Source organism: the organism of the source record quoted next, unplaced genomic scaffold, assembly GCF_019419815.1.
Source record: "Pyrus x bretschneideri cultivar Hongxiangsu unplaced genomic scaffold, Pyrus_bretschneideri_v1 Contig27, whole genome shotgun sequence".
Taxonomy (NCBI): domain Eukaryota; kingdom Viridiplantae; phylum Streptophyta; class Magnoliopsida; order Rosales; family Rosaceae; genus Pyrus; species Pyrus x bretschneideri.
In genome coordinates, this window is record NW_025999579.1 from 5,806,073 (window position 1) to 5,824,537 (window position 18,465).

The 18,465-nt window shown below is 36.3% G+C and overlaps 2 protein-coding genes across 2 annotated transcripts; one reads left to right on the plus strand and one right to left on the minus strand.

Moving 5' to 3' along the window:
* Positions 1–3,500: 3,500 nt before the first annotated feature.
* Positions 3,501–6,467, plus strand: LOC103950020 (SWI/SNF complex component SNF12 homolog). Its single transcript, XM_009361168.3, has 3 exons — positions 3,501–3,642; positions 3,899–5,696; positions 6,279–6,467. The coding sequence occupies exons 2-3, from the start codon at positions 4,141–4,143 to the stop codon at positions 6,346–6,348; spliced, it is 1,626 nt and encodes a 541-aa protein (XP_009359443.2). The 5' UTR covers positions 3,501–3,642; positions 3,899–4,140; the 3' UTR covers positions 6,349–6,467.
* A 4,108-nt stretch (positions 6,468–10,575) lies between these two features.
* Positions 10,576–12,758, minus strand: LOC103950019 (cytochrome P450 94B3-like). The gene is made up of 2 exons (XM_009361167.3): positions 11,894–12,758; positions 10,576–11,460 (listed from the first exon to the last, which is right to left on the minus strand). The coding sequence occupies exons 1-2, from the start codon at positions 12,675–12,677 to the stop codon at positions 10,709–10,711; spliced, it is 1,536 nt and encodes a 511-aa protein (XP_009359442.2). The 5' UTR covers positions 12,678–12,758; the 3' UTR covers positions 10,576–10,708.
* Positions 12,759–18,465: the final 5,707 nt, after the last annotated feature.

Here is an 18,465-nt window from a genome sequence, read left to right on the forward strand (position 1 = left end):
AAAATATCTCGAAACAAACCTTAGGATGGTACTCAATCTCCATTCCTGCTCTAAATATAATGCCTGGATTGAGTTCGTCACATAGCAGCTGGATGAAACTGTCAAATGATAAGACAAATCTTATCAACAAAAATTAAATTTCTTTTCGTTGGTAGGAAAAATATGTTTAATTGGTCTGGAACAAGACAGAAGAGGGAATGTAATTAATTGCTCAAAAGTTGTATTATTAAACGGGAAAAGAACTCAACCCACCTAATTTAACGTGTGGACAAATAACCATTATTTTCTTTTGATTTTATATCTAAAATCATCTTTAAATTTAGCGTAACTTCTTACTTTGTTTCCTAAAAATTAAAATCGATAGGAGTAGTCATTATGTAAAAAATCTATGTTAAATAAGAACTAAAATCATAAAAATACTTTCAATTGATAAACAATTCGTCAAAATGATTTGACAAAAATTGAAGATATTTTTATCATTTTATGTTATCCAACGGAGGTTTTTCACATTGATTAATGATGGACAAATTCAGAAACCACTTCTAACGATTATAAATTTCAGGAATCAAAGTGAAGAGTTATGTCAATCTCATAAACCATTTGGCTAAAAATCCTCTTCTTTTATCAACTGATAATAGGGGAATTCAAACTTGTTCATGTCTCAATAACCTAGAAATCGAGTACCATTAAACTAACAACTAATTGATCATTGTCGAGAGAACCATTGGACTTTGAGCTAGTTGAAGTAGTGAAAATTTAAATTACATCCATAAAACATAAATTGATGTACTTAACTAGTGAATATATTTAAAGAATCCAAGAGCATATAACGACCAGAAATGAGCCGCTTGAAGTGCAAGGTGTACCCTACTCAAAAGCTGTACCCTAGAGAATTCAGCCCAATGTATAGGATTTGGGAACATTGGGAACAACTTCTGTACATAAAGCAAATGCCATGATCAAAATCATCCATTACAATTTTTCATTCATAAGTAAAAGTTGTAGCAACAATGTGGTCGGGGCACCGAAGGCAGACAGCTTGAACTTGAAGTAGTTCAAACATGTTTCACGTTCCACATAAGCTCCGAGAAACAACAAAAGTACCAACAGCTCTCATGACATGTTCAACTGTCGTTGTTCAAGAAGAAGCACCACTGCGCAGAGGTAGAGCTGTCCCTTCTCTTTCCTGCTAGCCAGCTGAGTCTCAGGATGTCCAAAACACTTGCGATTAATTCCGCCATGAGCACGGTATGTGCAGCGCCTTTGCTTCCGGGCTTGGTTTACCTGGATACGAGATACGTTAAGCGAATCCACATCTGAACCTTTAGGCTAGAGAATATGTCAACAGATAACATATATGCAGCTAGCATGCAGATATGAAGCTGTAGTGACTGAAAACCGAATACAAGTAAAGCATAATCTTAATACCAGAGCATTGCTCTCAGCATTCTTAAGCAAGTACAGAATAAAACTGTGCAGATTTCACCGGCCACCTTTCCTGTCCATTGGAATGGCGGTTTTTAGTGGCTTGCTGCCCCTCGCTTTGCAGGTTGATTTACGATTTAACATATATAATAATGGGAGTTTTAACGAACGGTCCGCGGTACTGTTCACTTTAACGAAAAACCACATTTTTACATTATAAAGTCAAACTTGATATTATTCACTTTACCTTTTATTTTATCCTTATTATTAAAAGTCAAAATTTTCAAGTCATTTTCATTTGTTTTCTTTATAATATATAAAGAAAACTTAAAAATATATAAAATTCAAACTTCAAATTTCACGTACCAAATGAGAATATATATATATATATAAGAAATTGTTATTAGCACTCTAAAATTTTCATTTGACACTCCAAACTTTCTATAATTAGAAAAAAAATATACTTATAAGAAGTGTATAATGAAATTTTTGGAGTGTTAATAACAATTATATATATATATATATATATATATATATATATATATATATATATTTGTGAAAACTACAAAATAATGACAATGGCTTACACTTGGTCTGGTTGTTTGGCTCCCTCCAATACTTCTCCTAAAAAAATCACCATAAAAATTAAGAAATCGAACATATCGAGAATTTCAGAAATCTGATTTTTGTTTCCGAACGAACAAAAAATTTGCTTCAAATTCGTTGCTTTCAGAAACGAAGAAAGTGGATTCAAATGCAAAAAGTAGGAAACAAAGCAAAAGGACTTACCATGGCTGCTTCTTCGGCGTGTGCTAAGCTCTTACCTTCCACACAAACATCTCAAATTTCGAACGATAAATCGAATGAATCGAAGTTCATTATTAAACAAAAATCAATAAAAATTATGTGAAAATAAAAATAAGTGTAAATATCACCAATATTTTGAGACATGCGATAAAGAGAGAAACATAGAGTTAAGCCTGTTTAGGCATTACTGTCTGCTTCTGGGCTCGAATTTTATGCTTTGGGCTGAAGTCAACACTAAACAGTTGTGAAAAGGAGCCCTTAAATTGAGGATTGTTTGGGTCTCGTTTCTGACATTTCCATTTTTCTCTCAACTTTCAATTTTGATTATTCGTTTAAATTGTGACAAGTTGCTCTTGAACCACTAAATTTATCACATTTTTATGTGAGTTTTTTTTCTTCTTTTTTTTTTTTCTATTTGAAGGAATAAAAATTACTCTCGATTTGACAAATTCAAGGACAATAGACAAATTTACGTGTTCTAAAATATTAATGAAGTCATGCATTAACGATCTTTGTATTGCAAATATTAAATTATACATTGTAATGTGAAACAGCTTAAAATAAGAAAATTAGTAAAATATGCCAAAAATAAAATAGAAGACCGAGGCGAACATCATCATGTGCGTGAAGGCTAGTGCAAGTAAATTCACATAAAGGTTTGAGCTCATATGCGATACTCTATTATTGTATGAAAGTCATCGGTCATTTGATCAATTTAAGAATAATACGTGTTTTATTTAAAATCTAATCATATCATAAAAGAAAAACTGTAATTAATGTTGCAGTCAACGCAAATATATCTCATGGCCAAAATGGACGGTACACTGGGAAATCTCGAAATAAGCCAAGTTCATGTGCCCTTCTCAAAATACCAGAGATTTTTAAGTGTCACTGATATACGAAGTGGTATATTATATGTTATTATATAAAAGAAAGTGTTATTAGTACTCTAAAAATCTTATTCTACACTTCTCATAAGTTTATTTTTCTTTCCTAATATAGAAAATTTGGAAGTGTAGAATGTGATTTTTGGAGTGCTAATAACAATTCCCTATATAAATAGTAACTAGTGAGATTTGTGTGTTAAAAAGTTAATCACTTAAAAAATAAAATTTTTCACTATTTATATAAAAATACGTGTTATACTATTCGTGTTCCCGTTATAATAAAAAATATCTTGGGAATTTAAGCACGTGCTAATCTGAACTAAACATACACCACACATCGATCCCCGACACGTATGAACGATTATGAGGCCCTCGTTTAAAAAAGGGCAATTGTGTAAATTCACGAACTGAACAAAATCGCAAAAGAAAAGAGAGATAGCGATAGGGAGAGAACCGGTTCCGCTCCATTGCCGATCTGTAAGCAGAGAGAGAGAGAAGGAGAAGCTACAGAAGCTAGCAACAAGTATGTATATGTCGTATGGTCAATTATTTGATGATCTAATTATTTTCCTATGATTTTAAATTCCTAGTTGTTTTTTAATTTTTGCGTAGTCAGCTTCTTAATTCTGATAAATTAAATTAGCTTGTATTAACACAGCCAGCATAAGCTTTGAACTCACTAGCTGCTTCTGCAATGCTTGAATTTGGATTGAATTTTGCTGCTTTTGATGTTTGAATTCTGGGTTCTGCTTCTGAAATTAGGGTTTTGTGTTCTGCAGAAGTTCTTGCTAGGAAGTTTGAATTTTTCAGTGTTTCAGCAATATTGTAAGCCTTCCGAGGTGAAAAGATCGTGTCTTTTTGTTTAGTTGAAGAAGGAAGCTCGGTAGAGTCGAAACCCGGGTTTAATTTCGTTGTTGGGGATTTGGAAGTTGAGGATATCAGAGGTTTCGATTAGGGTTTTGGGGTTTTTGATGGAATAGTTTTGGTGTGTTAAAGGTTGTGGTTTTTTATAATTGAGGTGATGAATAATAATAATCAGCCCAGGAATGTGGGGGTGCCACCCCACTTTGGCAATTCTGGGGCGGTGTCGCAACCTGTGGCCATGAATCACCAGCCTCATCTTCTCACTCAATCGCAGCCTCCGACACAAGGGGGAGCTCATTTTCCAGGGCACTTTCAGTTGTCTGAGCCGCAAGCGCAGGCACTTGCACAGGCACAGTATGTGAATGCTCACGCACAAGCCCAAACCCAAGCTGCCCATGCCCAATTTGTTCAGTTGCAAGCTCAAGCTCAGTCTCTTGCCCAGTTGCATAATGCGAATACAAGTAATGTTGGTGGTTCATCACCCTCCGTGGCAACACCTAGCACAGGAACTGCTAAGCGGGCGAACCAGAAGCCACCTTCTCGGCCTCCTGGTTCATCTAGTGCCAACACGGGTTCACCATTTAAAACCATGGAGCTCACCCCAGCTGCTCGTAGAAAGAAGCAAAAGCTACCTGATAAACAAATACCGGACAAAGTGGCTGCACTTCTACCAGAGTCTGGTCTTTATACTCAGTTGCTTGAATTTGAGTCTCGTGTTGATGCTGCTTTGGCAAGGAAGAAGATGGACATCCAAGAGTCCCTTAAATGTCCCCCCCGTGTTCAGAGAACACTTAGAGTTTATGTATTCAACACCTTTGCGAATCAGACACAAACAAATCCTGAGAAGACAAATGCGGAACCCCCTTCATGGTCACTTAAGATAATTGGGAGGTTACTGGAAGACGGGAGGGATCCTGTGGTGGCTGGATTGACACCAAAATCAAGGGCAAAATTTTCATCACTGTTCAAGAAAGTTACCATATACTTGGACCAAACCCTCTATCCAGATAACCACGTGATTTTATGGGAAAGTTCCCGTTCACCCGCTCTTCATGATGGCTTTGAGGTGAAAAGAAAAGGGGATAAGGAGTTTACTGCAATAGTAAGACTAGAGATGAATTATGTACCTGAGAAATTCAAACTTTCACCAGCTCTCCATGAAGTTCTGGGAATTGAGGTAGAGACCCGACCCAGAATTATAGCTGCTATTTGGCACTATGTCAAGGCCAGGAAGTTGCAGAACCCGAATGACCCTACTTTCTTTGTGTGTGATCCACCTCTTCAGAAGATTTTTGGGGAAGAGAAGATGAAGTTTTCGATGGTTTCACAAAAGATATCACAGCATTTAACTCCACCACAGCCTATACATATAGAGCATAAGATAAAACTTTCAGGAAATTGCCCAGCTGGAACTACCTGCTATGATATACTGGTTGATGTACCCATGGTATTAGAGAAAGAGATGTCTGCTTTCTTGGGAAGCACCGAGAGGAGCAAAGAGATTGACGCTTGTGACGAATTGATTTGTGCATCCATAAAAAAAATCCATGAACATCGACGGCGGCGAGCTTTCTTTCTTGGGTTCAGTCAATCTCCTGCAGAGTTTATTAATACTTTGATTGCTTCCCAGAGCAAGGATCTCAAGCTTGTTGCTGGAGATGCTAGTCGTAATGTGGAAAAGGAGCGCCGCTCCGATTTCTACAATCAACCTTGGTAAGCTTTTGCTCGGCATTTTATACTTACACTTCTATTTTTATGCGTGTTTCTTTTGTACTCTTAGTATGATTTTACTGCTCAAATTAACTTCATGTCGCTATTCAGTCCAACTATTTAGCATTGACGTCCTCGATACCCTTTATTTATTTAGAACCCCAACGTTCACCTCGCTTTTGTATTGGTGATAAGATCCTTGCTCGATGACCGTAGTAAATATGATGAACTTTCACGGTTTCTTCATCCAATTAAAGACTTTAGATGCCTAAATATTCTTGAGAAATATCCAGACTTTGGTTTTCTGTTGGTTCTGTCACTTTTCTTTACAGTATAAAACTTATCAACTTTAGTGCTTTATGATGTTAACTTTCGTACATTAAGCAAATCATATACAGTAGAATTTCATCCTTTGTCACGCAATTGTGTGAATTCCACGGAATCTCAAATATCGTGGTATTTACGACACTTTCATGTTCTTCTCTGAATAGACAAGCTAGTTGGTCTGGGGATTTTGTATAAAAATTGGGACGTTGCCATATTTTTCTCCCAATTAATTTCCAATTTGATGTTCCTTTTTTTCAGGGTTGAGGATGCTGTTATTCGTTACTTGAACCGAAAGTCAGCCGGAAGTGATGCTCCCGGAAGCACTTGAAATAAGGAATTGGGTAAGTTTCAATAAGTGGCAGTCGTGTATTTCTAAGATATCTAGATCCTGTTGATTTCATATCATCTTTATTTGGTTTCTTCAATCCAATTCTTTCCTTGGTAGAATTTTTTTTTCGTAATTTATTGAATTCATGATGCGATACGATACCCTGTGGGAGGAAAAAATATAGAACTTTCGTTTTATTAGAAACGCGTTTGAAACTTTTATTAAAAAAAATCAAGTGCTTACTTAGAAGAGCTGTCAGAAGAAGGCTGACAAGCATTTGGCATGTGTTTTTTTCATCAATGATCTTAAAGTAATCTTTTTAAGTTTTTCAACCAAATATATCCATGATTTTGGTTGTCAGAAACCGTTTTTATTCTTTCAAAGTTTGACCCCAAACATGGTTATATTTTTTTGAGTGGAGGCAAACATTTGTACTCTTTCCGACTAAAGAAAAGTTTGAAGTTACATGCCGAATAATGCACATATACTAAGAGCAACTTCAGCGTGGGAGCTCTCCCTCCAGGCTATTCATTATTTAATCCATTCAGTGAACAGTAACTACTCTTAATAAATAGTAATTGTCTTTTGCATCTTTACCATTGCACTTGGATAGTCATGGCAATAGGTAATAAAATAATAGTATTTTTTAATTTATAAAATAATAGTATTTTTTTTCCACAAAACTTGAAATCACCGTGGACGAAGAAGCTTCCATGGAAGAGATTGAGAGCTCTGCCGAGCTCCCATATGAGGAGGAGGGAGACGGAGAAGAGCAAGGTTAAATCGAATACGATGCCGACGGAGAACCAAGTCATGAGAATCCGGCAATGGATCTTGCCGAAATGGAAGAGGGGTTTGTTGAAAGCCCAGAATTTGAAGTTGCAGTAGCAGCAGGAGACGGTGGTCGCGGGAGAAGGAAGCGGCGGAGATGAGTTTGCAGGGGAGTGAAAGGGTAGATATTTTAATATCCCAAATCAAATAAAATCTGCACTTGTTTACCTTTCTTCTTCGATCTCTTTCTTTTTGCATATCAAAATCACAAAACCCAAATTTTCAAATCCAATCCAACTGAAAAACGGGTTCCAAATTTTGTCAATTGTGGGTTTTGGATAAACAAAGAAAAAGAGACATAAGAGAGGAAACCAAAAGAAAAAAAGGTCAGAAATTTTACAAGATATGCCGTCTGCATGTTCGTTCTTGTCACCGGCACAGTCGGTTTCGTCGGAACCCACGTCTCTGTGGCCCTCAAAAAGCGTGAAGACGTCGTCCTGACGTCAGTCCACGTCAGATTGCCTTCAAACGCTCGGGCCGGCACGAATCGACGGACCTAGCGCTCGAGCCTGCTCGGGCTCTCTCGCCAACCAACGTTGGACCTCCTCCCTTGGGCAATCCAGCCCTGTTCCGGAGCCCGTCCCTCGAGCAGGAGCTCCCGCTGGAGCTGCTCTAACATGTCATGCACATTTCGAACGAAGGCCGAGTGGAAGATACTTTTTTGGTACAAGCATGAAACCTATCACTAATTATTCAACCCGCACTCCTTCAAAAAAAGAAAGAATCCAACTTTTCATGCACACTCCAAGTCCAAGGACGAGCATAAAGTGGCATGTCCACAACTTTTCGTATTGTTTGATAGGTGTGAAATCTTTTAGGATTCGTATCAGTGACTTACTTATGCTCACACATTATACTGCTTTCGAATTTTAATTCAACCATTGACTATCGATCACAATCACACAGCCTCAAAAGCAATGTAGATTTTAAAAAAATTCTGAAGGATATATGGATATATCGCACGAGTGCCAGACACTGTCCAAGCAGGTGAATTCTATATATGGCAAAGCAATAATGTTGCAACTCTTACTAAGATCCCACATAGGCTCAAGTTATCTGCTTGCTAAATATGAATAATATGAATTTTGGAACTCCACCCAAAATTTAGGGTTTGTAGTTTGCACGTGAACTTCTACCAATTTTCTGAGGTCAAAGGTGAAACCTTGTTCAACTTTGTGTTCGTCTAAATATCACATTTCACATGCTCTTGAGAAAAAACATTTTGAATATTTCGTGTCCCGAGCTCTCATGCTTTTGGAAAAAACTTACCAACTTTAGATGCAGTCTAGTCTGCTAGACTATACTAACATGGAACCCTAGTTTCAGGCCTGGTTTGGTACTGAGGTGATTCTGAAAAAAGGTGGTATCAAAAAAAGCTAGGAGTTATTTTTGTGTTTGGTAAACATTCAGCTTCAGTTTTTTTTCATAGTTTTTGGTGAAAAAAAGCCAAAAACAAGAAGCTGCAAAACCCAGCTTTAAAAAACCGGCTTTTTTTCACATCTATTTTACATAAAAGTTTACCAAACACTATAATACTGGTTTTTTTTTTCAAAAGCACTTTTATAAAAAAGTTTACCAAACACTCTGCTGCTTTATTTCACAGCTGCTTATTCTCACAGCACAGCAGAAGCAGCTTTTTTTCAAAGCACAGCAATACCAAACCAGCTCTCAATATGCCACTTGATAGGTGCCTACTTTGATTTTTCATTTTTATCATTTGCATCGAGGTCACTTATTACAATCGACTTTTGGGTGTGTGGTAACAATGGTTCTTGAACTTTACCTCATGTTTAGTTTTTGTCCTTGAACTCTCATGTTAGTTTCTCTTGTTGAACTTAACCCTATGTTGCATGAGTAGTCCTTTCGTCAAATCTGTCTTCTTTTCCATCAAATTTAAGGGTATAGTGGTTTGTTATATAGAGAAAAAAAAATCTAATTTATTAAAAAAAGAGAAGAATTGGCTCTTTAAGGTTAAGAAGGAATTTTTCCTCAAAATAACCTATTCACAGAATTTTGTATTTACGATCAAAACTCATATCATAAATCATTCAAAAGACTAATTAAAACTAAAATCTTAGTCAATCCTTAAGAAGTTCCGCTCATAAGCACGAAATGAATAAGTCACAAGGTATTTTAAGGAGGAGTTCCTCCTCAATCCTTGAGGAGCCAAGCCTTTTTCTTTAAAAATTTCATTTTATTATTTTTTGGATGAAAGTCCTATTTTATTACTCGATTTAATGAAAAGTTGACGGAGTTAACGAAAATAACTACTAGTACATTAAATGACATACTTCGAGGACAGAAGCAACTAATAGTAGAATTCAGAGACGAAAACTAAATTCGTGGTATAAATCAGGGACATATAGTCATCATACACTCATACTCATACGTCTTTTAAGTTTTATTTCTTTTCAGTAAGGAGTGCAAGATTAGTTTTTGAGACTTTGGCCAACCCGATCAATTTGAGCAACTTTGGACTTGCCCTTGAGTTTATTTGAATCCAATTAATCGGGTTAACCTTATAAGGCCGCAGGATTATATATAGGGGTGGAAAAAATTCCCAAAAATCCCGAACCGAACCGAAAAAATCCCGATCCCAAACCAAAAATTTCCCAAACCGAAATTCCCAAAATTTTCGGGATGCTATCCCGAACCAATCCCAAAATTTCGGTATAGGATTCGGGATTGGCTTCTCGATATTTCGGGAATCCCATACCGAACCGAAAATATATAATATTAATTATTATATATATATTATTCTTTTATAATTGATGCTAGTAGTTTTTAATTCATGCTCTGCAACCTGGAATGCCCTACACCTTGCATATTTTTCATGTTTTGTTTGATATTCATGTGGATTTTATTATTGCTGCTGTCATGGCTGATGATTTTAGAAGGCTTGATTCTTTTGTCTCTCAAAATATTGCAAAAAGGGTTTAATTAATTTGAATTTTGACTATGATAAAAACAGTCAGGCATGCCAGTGTTCAATTAAATGGTAGTGTGAATGAAATGAAATTCCTAGTTCATGAATGTGTTCTTGAATTATATATTTGAAGAACAATTCATAATTTCATATTTCAATTTGGGATTCCCGATTTGTCCCAAAATCCCGAAAATATTTTGGGATTCCCGAAATTTGGGATTCCCGAAAATTTGGTTTGGGATTGGTCTTCAAATTCCCATTCCAAAAAATTTTGGTTTAGGATTCGGGATACTAGTTTCGGTATGATATCCCATACCGAACCACCCCTAATTATATATACATGGGTAACTCAATTTTTAATTGGATCGAACGAGTTGAACATGAATGCTTACTTCAAACTAAATAAGTGGGTTAAACTCGATCGGGTCAACCCAATTACGCGTCTTTTACCTTGAATTATAACCACCATATCTCCACGACATATTTGCATTCAACACGTTTAATATAGCCATAAACATAAGAATTAAAAAAAAAAGATCACATTCGAAATGCAATGCCGTTTGAAGCGTAGAGTTTACCTAGAAGGTTTTGTACTAATATAAGCTAATTTCTTTTTCGAACCAACACCTTCAACCCCCCAGCCATGTGGGCCGTCAAGAGAGGAACAAAAGCCGGCTGGTCCTCCCCACAAACCGGTCTGATCTCAAACCGCCTTAACACCGAAGCCATCACATACTTCATCTGAATAAAAGCCATCTCCTTCCCAAGGCAAACCCTCGGGCCGGCCTGAAAAACCGGAAACTTGTACGGACTCACCGATTTCAAAACCTTATCACCGTCACAACCCGGTTCAATATCAAACCACCGGTCCGGGTTAAACTCGAACCGGTCTTTTCCCCACAACTCCTCCATCCTCCCCATCCCATAAGGAAAATAAGTAACCCTATCTCCCTTCCCAACCCAAGTCCCATCTGGCAGAACAGTGTCCACCTCAGCATGCTTGGAATCCCACGGGACTGGTGGGTAGAGCCTCAAAGACTCACACAAACAAGCCCTCAAAAACCTCATTTTTTGCAAATCATCAAACCCTAATTTTTCCGTACCATTTCTTTGTACGACGACGTTTTCGACTTCGTTCGCGATCTTGTGGGTTATGTCAGGATGCTTGCTGAGCAACCAGAAGAGCCAAGTCATGGCTGCTGAGGTGGTGTCACGTCCGGCCAGTATGAAGCTTATCACCATGTCTCTCACCACTTCTTCACTGTGCCCTGCTAATAACAACCGTGACAACATGTCGTGGCTCTCACTTCTCTCTCCATCTCTTTCAAAAACTTTCTTTTTGTTCTGGATTATTTCTGCAACAAATCAATCAAATCATAGTGTTAAATGAAAATACAAAAATATCAAACAAAATATCTGTATTTATATGAAAAAGAATGCTAAATGAAAATATATGAAAAGATGTTGCATCTAGCATCTGTACTCAATAACTAAAATAAGAGAAATATGGAAGACGCAAATGATTTACTGATACTTGCAACCAATCTAAAGTTTACGGCACATTATCTTAACGAGCTGGTCTAATTTGCATCTGCATGTTCAACACTTAATTGATATTACCAAACATGAACAGAATATCAATGAGTTATCAAAATTTCATCCTGGACACTGCCAAATGTAAACCAAATATCAACATGATATCTGTGCGAACGTTCCCACCTTTCATCACTATCGACAATTTTTTTCGTGTAAAAGAAATTAAAATCAAGATAGTATCCAATTTCGTACCATGTACAGAGCCATGAACGACCTTAACAGCTTCCTTGAGCTTCTTTTCGGACCCAATGCTCAATGCACGCTTCATCTTCCACATCAAATATAAAGGAGCCGTACCCCTCCTGGCACTTATCTCAGCAGCACATTCAAAAGCTTTCACAAGGGGAGGCACGGGTCGGGTCAAGTCCAAGCAAAACGGGTCGGAGCCCAAAGAAACCTTGCTCACAGTGTCAAAAGCAAACCTCCTCAGTATTTCTTGCATATCCAAAACCCTTTGGCTCTCTGCAGCTTCTTCCAGCAGTGGAATAAGTCGGTGCTCGACTTCTTCCTCGAGAGTGTTCACCACAAACTCCCTTAGGGACTTTATGCTGAACTCGTGGCTCGCGAGCTTGCGCTGCGTGGACCACAAATCGCCATCCACGTTGAATATGCCGCAGCCCAGAAGGTCCCCGAGGAACTCAGTTAGGGGTTTTCCCTTGGGGAAGTTTGCAAAGTTTGTTTTGAGAATGTGCTCCACGTTGGATGGGTTCCCCGTCACAACAGTGCGTCGTGCACCTATCCTGTGCACAACTATAGTCTGTGACGGCGAGCCTGAGAGGAGACTGGTGTACCAGTCTAGGAGGTTGTGTTGGTTCTTGTAGAAAGAGATAAAGCAACCAATTATGGGGTAGGAGGAAGGGCCATAGGTGGAATTCAATAGTGGTTTGGTTAGTCTAGTTTGATGTTTTTGGATGGGGGTGAAGAAGAAATAGAGCAACGAAAGTAGAGACCAAAATAAGAGTAGAGTTATGAACATGGCTGCCTCTGATGACAAAACTTTGGTTTGCAAATGGAGAGTTTTTTAGGATGAAAGATGAGAGCCAAGAGGAGGTGTTATATATAGGGTTTTTTTTTTTAACCCCACCCAATTAAGATGGTTTCTGAAAAAATCAATTAATATAGTTTTTGAATATAGGTACCGTACTGAACCGAATCGTTAATATTTTCTGATTCTAGTTTTGGTTTGAGAATAAAACTGGACCCAACCACACCGTGCCCACATCTAGTCTCCACTCAAATGTAGCTAGGGTCTACATCATATAGAGATAGTGAATCCGTCCCTACTCTACTTGCATAAAATGTGCAAGAAAATTAATATGTCGTGTTAAAAAAATAATGCAGTTAGTGTAACTTGTTGTTCCTACTCTCAGTTTATCATTGTATTTGAAAATAATTGTTATATTATATTAGATTAATCCACAATTAGTGTTGAAAGGTAACAAATTTGGAGTGCATGTATATGTGACATTTCCATTTAAAAATAAAGAATATATATGTTTTACTATTGTTAAAATCTATAAGGGAATATAAGTTAAATTAATTAATTTACACCGAAAAAGTGATTCATGTACCATTTTTTGTGCACACACACTTTTATTTATTTAGGGAAGTGTTATTGGCATTCCAAAAATCTCATTTCACATTCCTCACAAGCGTATTTTTCTTTCCTAATATAGAAAATTTAAAGTGTATAATGAAATTTTTGAAGTGCTAATAACAATTCCTTTTATTTATACTAGCAAAGGTTACACACTCTATGAGTTGAGAAATACATTTTTTAAACATTTGTATTTTATTTTATTTATGAGAGGAGTTATTTGTTTTTAACAGGTTGGCAGGCATCCCAAAAAAGTAGAGGTTGACAGTTGGGAAAGAGAGAAAGAGAGAGAATGAGTTGAGAGGGTGTTGACAAAGTGACATAGTTGTGAGGTTTAAAAAAAAGTAAAAACTTATTTTTACAAAATTACTTTAATACTCACATTGTTGTTTTTTTTTTTTTGAGAAGTGTTATTGGCATTTCAAAAATCTCATTCTACACTCCTTACAAATGTATTTTTCTTTCCTAATATAGAAAGTTTGAAGTGTAAAATGAGATTTTTAGAGTGCTAATAACAATTCTCCTTTTTTTTCTTTCTAATATCTTATTTCAGTTTTGTATTAAGAGGGTATAGTAGTAATTTTATTAGTTTTTTGTTGACAAATAATGTTTTATTAATAAGTAGTTTAGAGATATAAAGGGTTTAATTCTTATTTATTTTATTCGAAATTTATTTGTTTCGAAAGCCAAAAAAAAGGAAAGATATGCAGAGGAGGAAAGGAGTCTGCAGGTTTCATATCTCTAATGTACACGTATTGGTGTGTGCATTTGATGCATGTATTAAATGGTTTCTTTGCGTGTTAAGACTTAAGGAGTGCTAGGTCAGGGATATATCTGTCCGATCACAAGTTAAGATCCCTATTGTTTATGGTGTCACTGTTTGTATTAGTTAGATGGATGCTTGGTGGTTGAGTTGATAAATGAAAGAAGAGAATAGGTGTTTGATTGGAGATATTTTGACAATTTTTAGGCATATAAGTCACGTGATGTAGTATATAATATGAATGAACGACAGGGTTTGATATGGCCTACTTCTAACGCCACGTGACTGTGTTAATTAACTTCTAATACATTGAAAAATTAATTGCTCGTTTGATTGCTTATTTAGTAAGCTTGGTTAAAATAAAGGCTTATTATATTAACACTCCACAAATTGTTGAATAAATCCTACATATTTAATATACCTCATATTTGCTTTTTCAATGAAAAATTATCTTAATACACCACACTCACTTTCCCATAATACCATCACACCTCACATTCTCAATATACACCTTACATTTTCTACATGCACCCCATATTTTTTATACATCCCACATTTCTCAAATCTTATAAAGCTTTTAATGCCTTAGATTTAAAGCATATGTGGGTTGTTTACAATTCTACCATTAAAACCCATGTCATCTATTTTTAATATTTGGTGGTAATTTTAGGTTTTTAATTCTTCATGTAATCTTTGTGATCTCTAAAAGATGAATACGAATACAGAAGCTTGAATAACGCAGCAAAAGTAAGATTAAATAATTATCGATATCGTCAAAATCACTAAAAGAATAAAGAATATGAAGTCTTACCTCATGTGAAGCTTCCGAAACATCGATTTCGTGTTTCATTCGTCAAAATAATTTTTTAATCAACATATTTGTAGTTTCATTGGTTAGGATTTTGTTCAATCATGGAGGTCGGAGCGATTTTGATAGTTGAAGAAGATAAATAATACGTTAAAAGTGATTTGGGGTGTATTTAGAAATTTTTTTTAAACCTAATAAGGTCAAAATTGTCATTGTATAGTAGGATAAATAAATCATTTAATATTAAATTTTAACGTGAGATGCATTCAATATTTTGTGAGATGCTAATATAAAATGCCAAAATAAATTGTGTACATGCGTTTCAATATCCTCTGGCCGTATAAAATTATAACGATGAGAAGGTTCAAATTAGACAAAGACCTAACTATTATTCTCTAAATTCTTTTATACAAACAATATTTTATGTTAAATTAATCTAACTGACGAAAATGATATTCAAACTTAAGTAGATAAAGAGTGTGCGCACTTGCTCAAATAATTGTAGCTAGGCCATATTTGCTAGTCCTGTAAGTTGGGTGCATGACTTCATTATGATCGGACAATAAAGCGAATATTAGGAATGGTTACTAATTAATCATGCATGATTATTACCTTATTTTCTTGTTAATTTTAAATAATAAAATTTTAAATAATTTCTAACTGTACGATTTACAATGGATGGACAAGATACGCGAATTCTCAGAATCTTCGTAAAAATCATCCAAAGAGGATCCTTATTCGTATATCAATTCAAAAATGAAACTAAAATCGTGGCTTTATCCTGTGCCGAAATATTAAACAAAAAACCCACGTGAAGAGTATTATTATTAATTAGCACGTTTTTTATTCCACAAGTGGAAGTAGCACTTGCAGACTTGCAGTTGGAGAAGAACATCAAACAAAGACATTCCATGGAAAAGTATGTACTGCAAATCTTGAATTTGAATAAATAATGACAGTTCAAATCAACTGCAATTGCTCGTGTCGTTGTTAATCGCTTAAAGTATTTCGGAGCTTGCGTGCTTCAAGTGTTTTTGTTGCTTTAAAAAACTACTTCCTGAAGTCGGCACAAGAAAAAGATGATCAAAGGACAACCAAAGATTTTTTTTTTTTTTTTTTCGTTACAACTAATTTATGGCGCGTTTACCTAACTGTAATTGGAATTAAAATATAAAATTAAATTCTGATTACGGGGTATACAATTCCAAAATTTGGAGGATTTGGATTATTTATATTAACATAGTATTTGGAATCCTGATTGCTTGGACAATCGAAATGACACTTTTGTTTCTTTATGCTCTCACTTACTTTTTTATTTATTTTCAAGACTATCCTTTATAAATCCATTAAAGTAAATACTTAAATTTATAAAAAAATAAACAAAAACATTTTAGTGTGTCTATGAAATAAAAAAAGCAATTTAATTTTTTTCTTGCTATTATATATTATATCAAATTTTATTAAAAAAAATTATATAATATTTGATTTGGGACAAGGGCATTTTAGTAATCATACTGATTTATATTCCAATTTTGCTGAATTAATAAACAGCTTTATGGAATTAGTGTCATTTATATTTTGATTCCAGAACATTTGAGTAAACAGCTTCAACAGGAATCCGATTCTGACTTCTCCTAATTTCAACTCCTTGTCAATTCAATTCCTCCTAAATTCAATTCTTCCTCAATTTAATTCTTCATATTTTCATTACGGTTACGTAAACGCGCCATAAGTTTTCAAATGTAGAGTAGAAAGAATTAATATTGTGGTCTTGTTTATTTAGAAACATATTATATGTTTTCAAATGATGAGTTGTTATGATTGTGGCTAAGGTCATTTGGTAACATCCCACATCATCCAAGGGAGTGGATCATCTATGCCTTATATGTATATTCTCATCTCTACCTAGCACGAGGCCTTTTGGGAGCTCACTGGCTTGGGGTTTCGTAGGAACTTCGAAGTTAAGTGAGTTCGCGTGAGAACAATCCCAGGATGGGTGACCCACTAGGAAGTTCTCGTGTGAGTTCCAAGAAACAAAACCGTGAGGGCATGCTCGGGGCCAAAAGCGGACAATATTGTGTTATGGTGGAGTCGAGCCCGGGATGTGGTGGAGGCCCGGGACGGGATGTGACAATCTGGTATCAGAGTCAATCCCTTGCCGGAAGTGTGCTGACGAGGACGTCGGGCCTCTAAAGGGGGGATGGATTGTAACATCCCACATCGCCCAGGGAAGTGGATCATCTATGCCTTATATATATATTCTTATCTCTTCCTAGCACGAAACCTTTTGGGAGCTCACTGGCTTGGGGTCCTGTAGGAACTTCGAAGTTACGTGAGTTCGTGCGAGAACAATTCCAGGATGGGTGACCCACTACGAAGTTCTCGTGTGAGTTCCCAAAAACAAAACCGTGAGGGCATGGTCGAGGGTCAAAGCGAACAATATTGTGCTCCGGTGAAATCAAGCCCGGAATGTGGTAGGGGCCCGGGCCTAGAGGTGACACATTTGGCGACATTTTATTCCACCTTAACTATCTATTTTGACTTGTGGATTTTTCATGATAAACTTCCTACATAATGTGCACTTCAACGACGTGATATTTCTTTGGTGTCCATTTGTTGTTTTTGCCATAATTTTGAGGAACCTACTATTCAACTTTTCTTCAATTGTCGGATATCTAGGCAACTTTGGAAGTGGTTAGCATGTCAATTTGGTACCTCTTTGTCATTTTCAGATTCTCTGGTTTCTTTTTGGAATGTCTACGTACGTTAGCCATTTGCCCAACAATTGCACAATATCTAGATTTTTGCGTGTCTTTCTACTATTTCGGCGATTTGGAAAGCTCGAAATGAGTTTATTTTTAGGGTCACCCAATCTATTTTTGTCATCTTTGCATATCTATCAATTTTGGGATCGTTCATGGTGTGAAGTTTATTCTTGATTATTCTCAAGGTTTTGACACTAGTATCATTTCTTCTTTGGGGATCCAACGACAACCTATCCCTCGCAAGGCACCAACTATTCTTCATATGCTATAGTCTTCTCCTTGATTTCCTTGGTTTAAGCTTAATACATATGATTTGTCCAAAGGAAATCCCGATCCTGCTGCTTGTTGAAAGGAAATCCCGGTCCAAAGGAAATCCCAATCCTATTGCTTGTGGATGAGTTTTCCAGGGATTGCCATGGTCAATTTCTTGGTGGCTTCTGCCAAAGGATTTTTCATCGCAACTCTTTCTTTGCAGAATTATCAACAATTATTATTGGTGTAGAGTTTGCATATCAGTGGGGTTGACATTGCCTTTGGTTGGAAAGTGACTATTCTAGTGTTATTTCTGCTCTCCAATCGACTGATTTTCATATTCCTTGGCCTCTTCGTACGCAATGGTCCATTTGTTTGGACCACATTCAGAAGATGACTTTCTACGTCTCTTATATATATATCGCGAAGGAAATTTTGCTAACATGGGATTGTCTTCTCCAACCTTAGTATGACACGATTCCCCTCCGTTGGTGGCTTATGTTGCTTTGTTTTTAGTTTATATTGGCTTTCCTGGCTATCGGTTCTCAAATTAGTTTGCATATCGACATACAAGTTTGA

What these genes read in the sequence shown, in the direction of transcription:
- LOC103950020 (XM_009361168.3), top strand. Translation starts at nt 4,141, where the DNA reads ATGAATAATAATAATCAGCCCAGGAATGTGGGGGTGCCACCCCACTTT. An exon ending in GATTTCTACAATCAACCTTG is followed by an intron (nt 5,697 to 6,278) that starts GTAAGCTTTTGC and finishes CCTTTTTTTCAG; the next exon opens with GGTTGAGGATGCTGTTATTC.
- LOC103950019 (XM_009361167.3), bottom strand. Translation starts at nt 12,677, where the DNA reads ATGTTCATAACTCTACTCTTATTTTGGTCTCTACTTTCGTTGCTCTAT. An exon ending in CGTTCATGGCTCTGTACATG is followed by an intron (nt 11,461 to 11,893) that starts GTACGAAATTGG and finishes GATTTGTTGCAG; the next exon opens with AAATAATCCAGAACAAAAAG.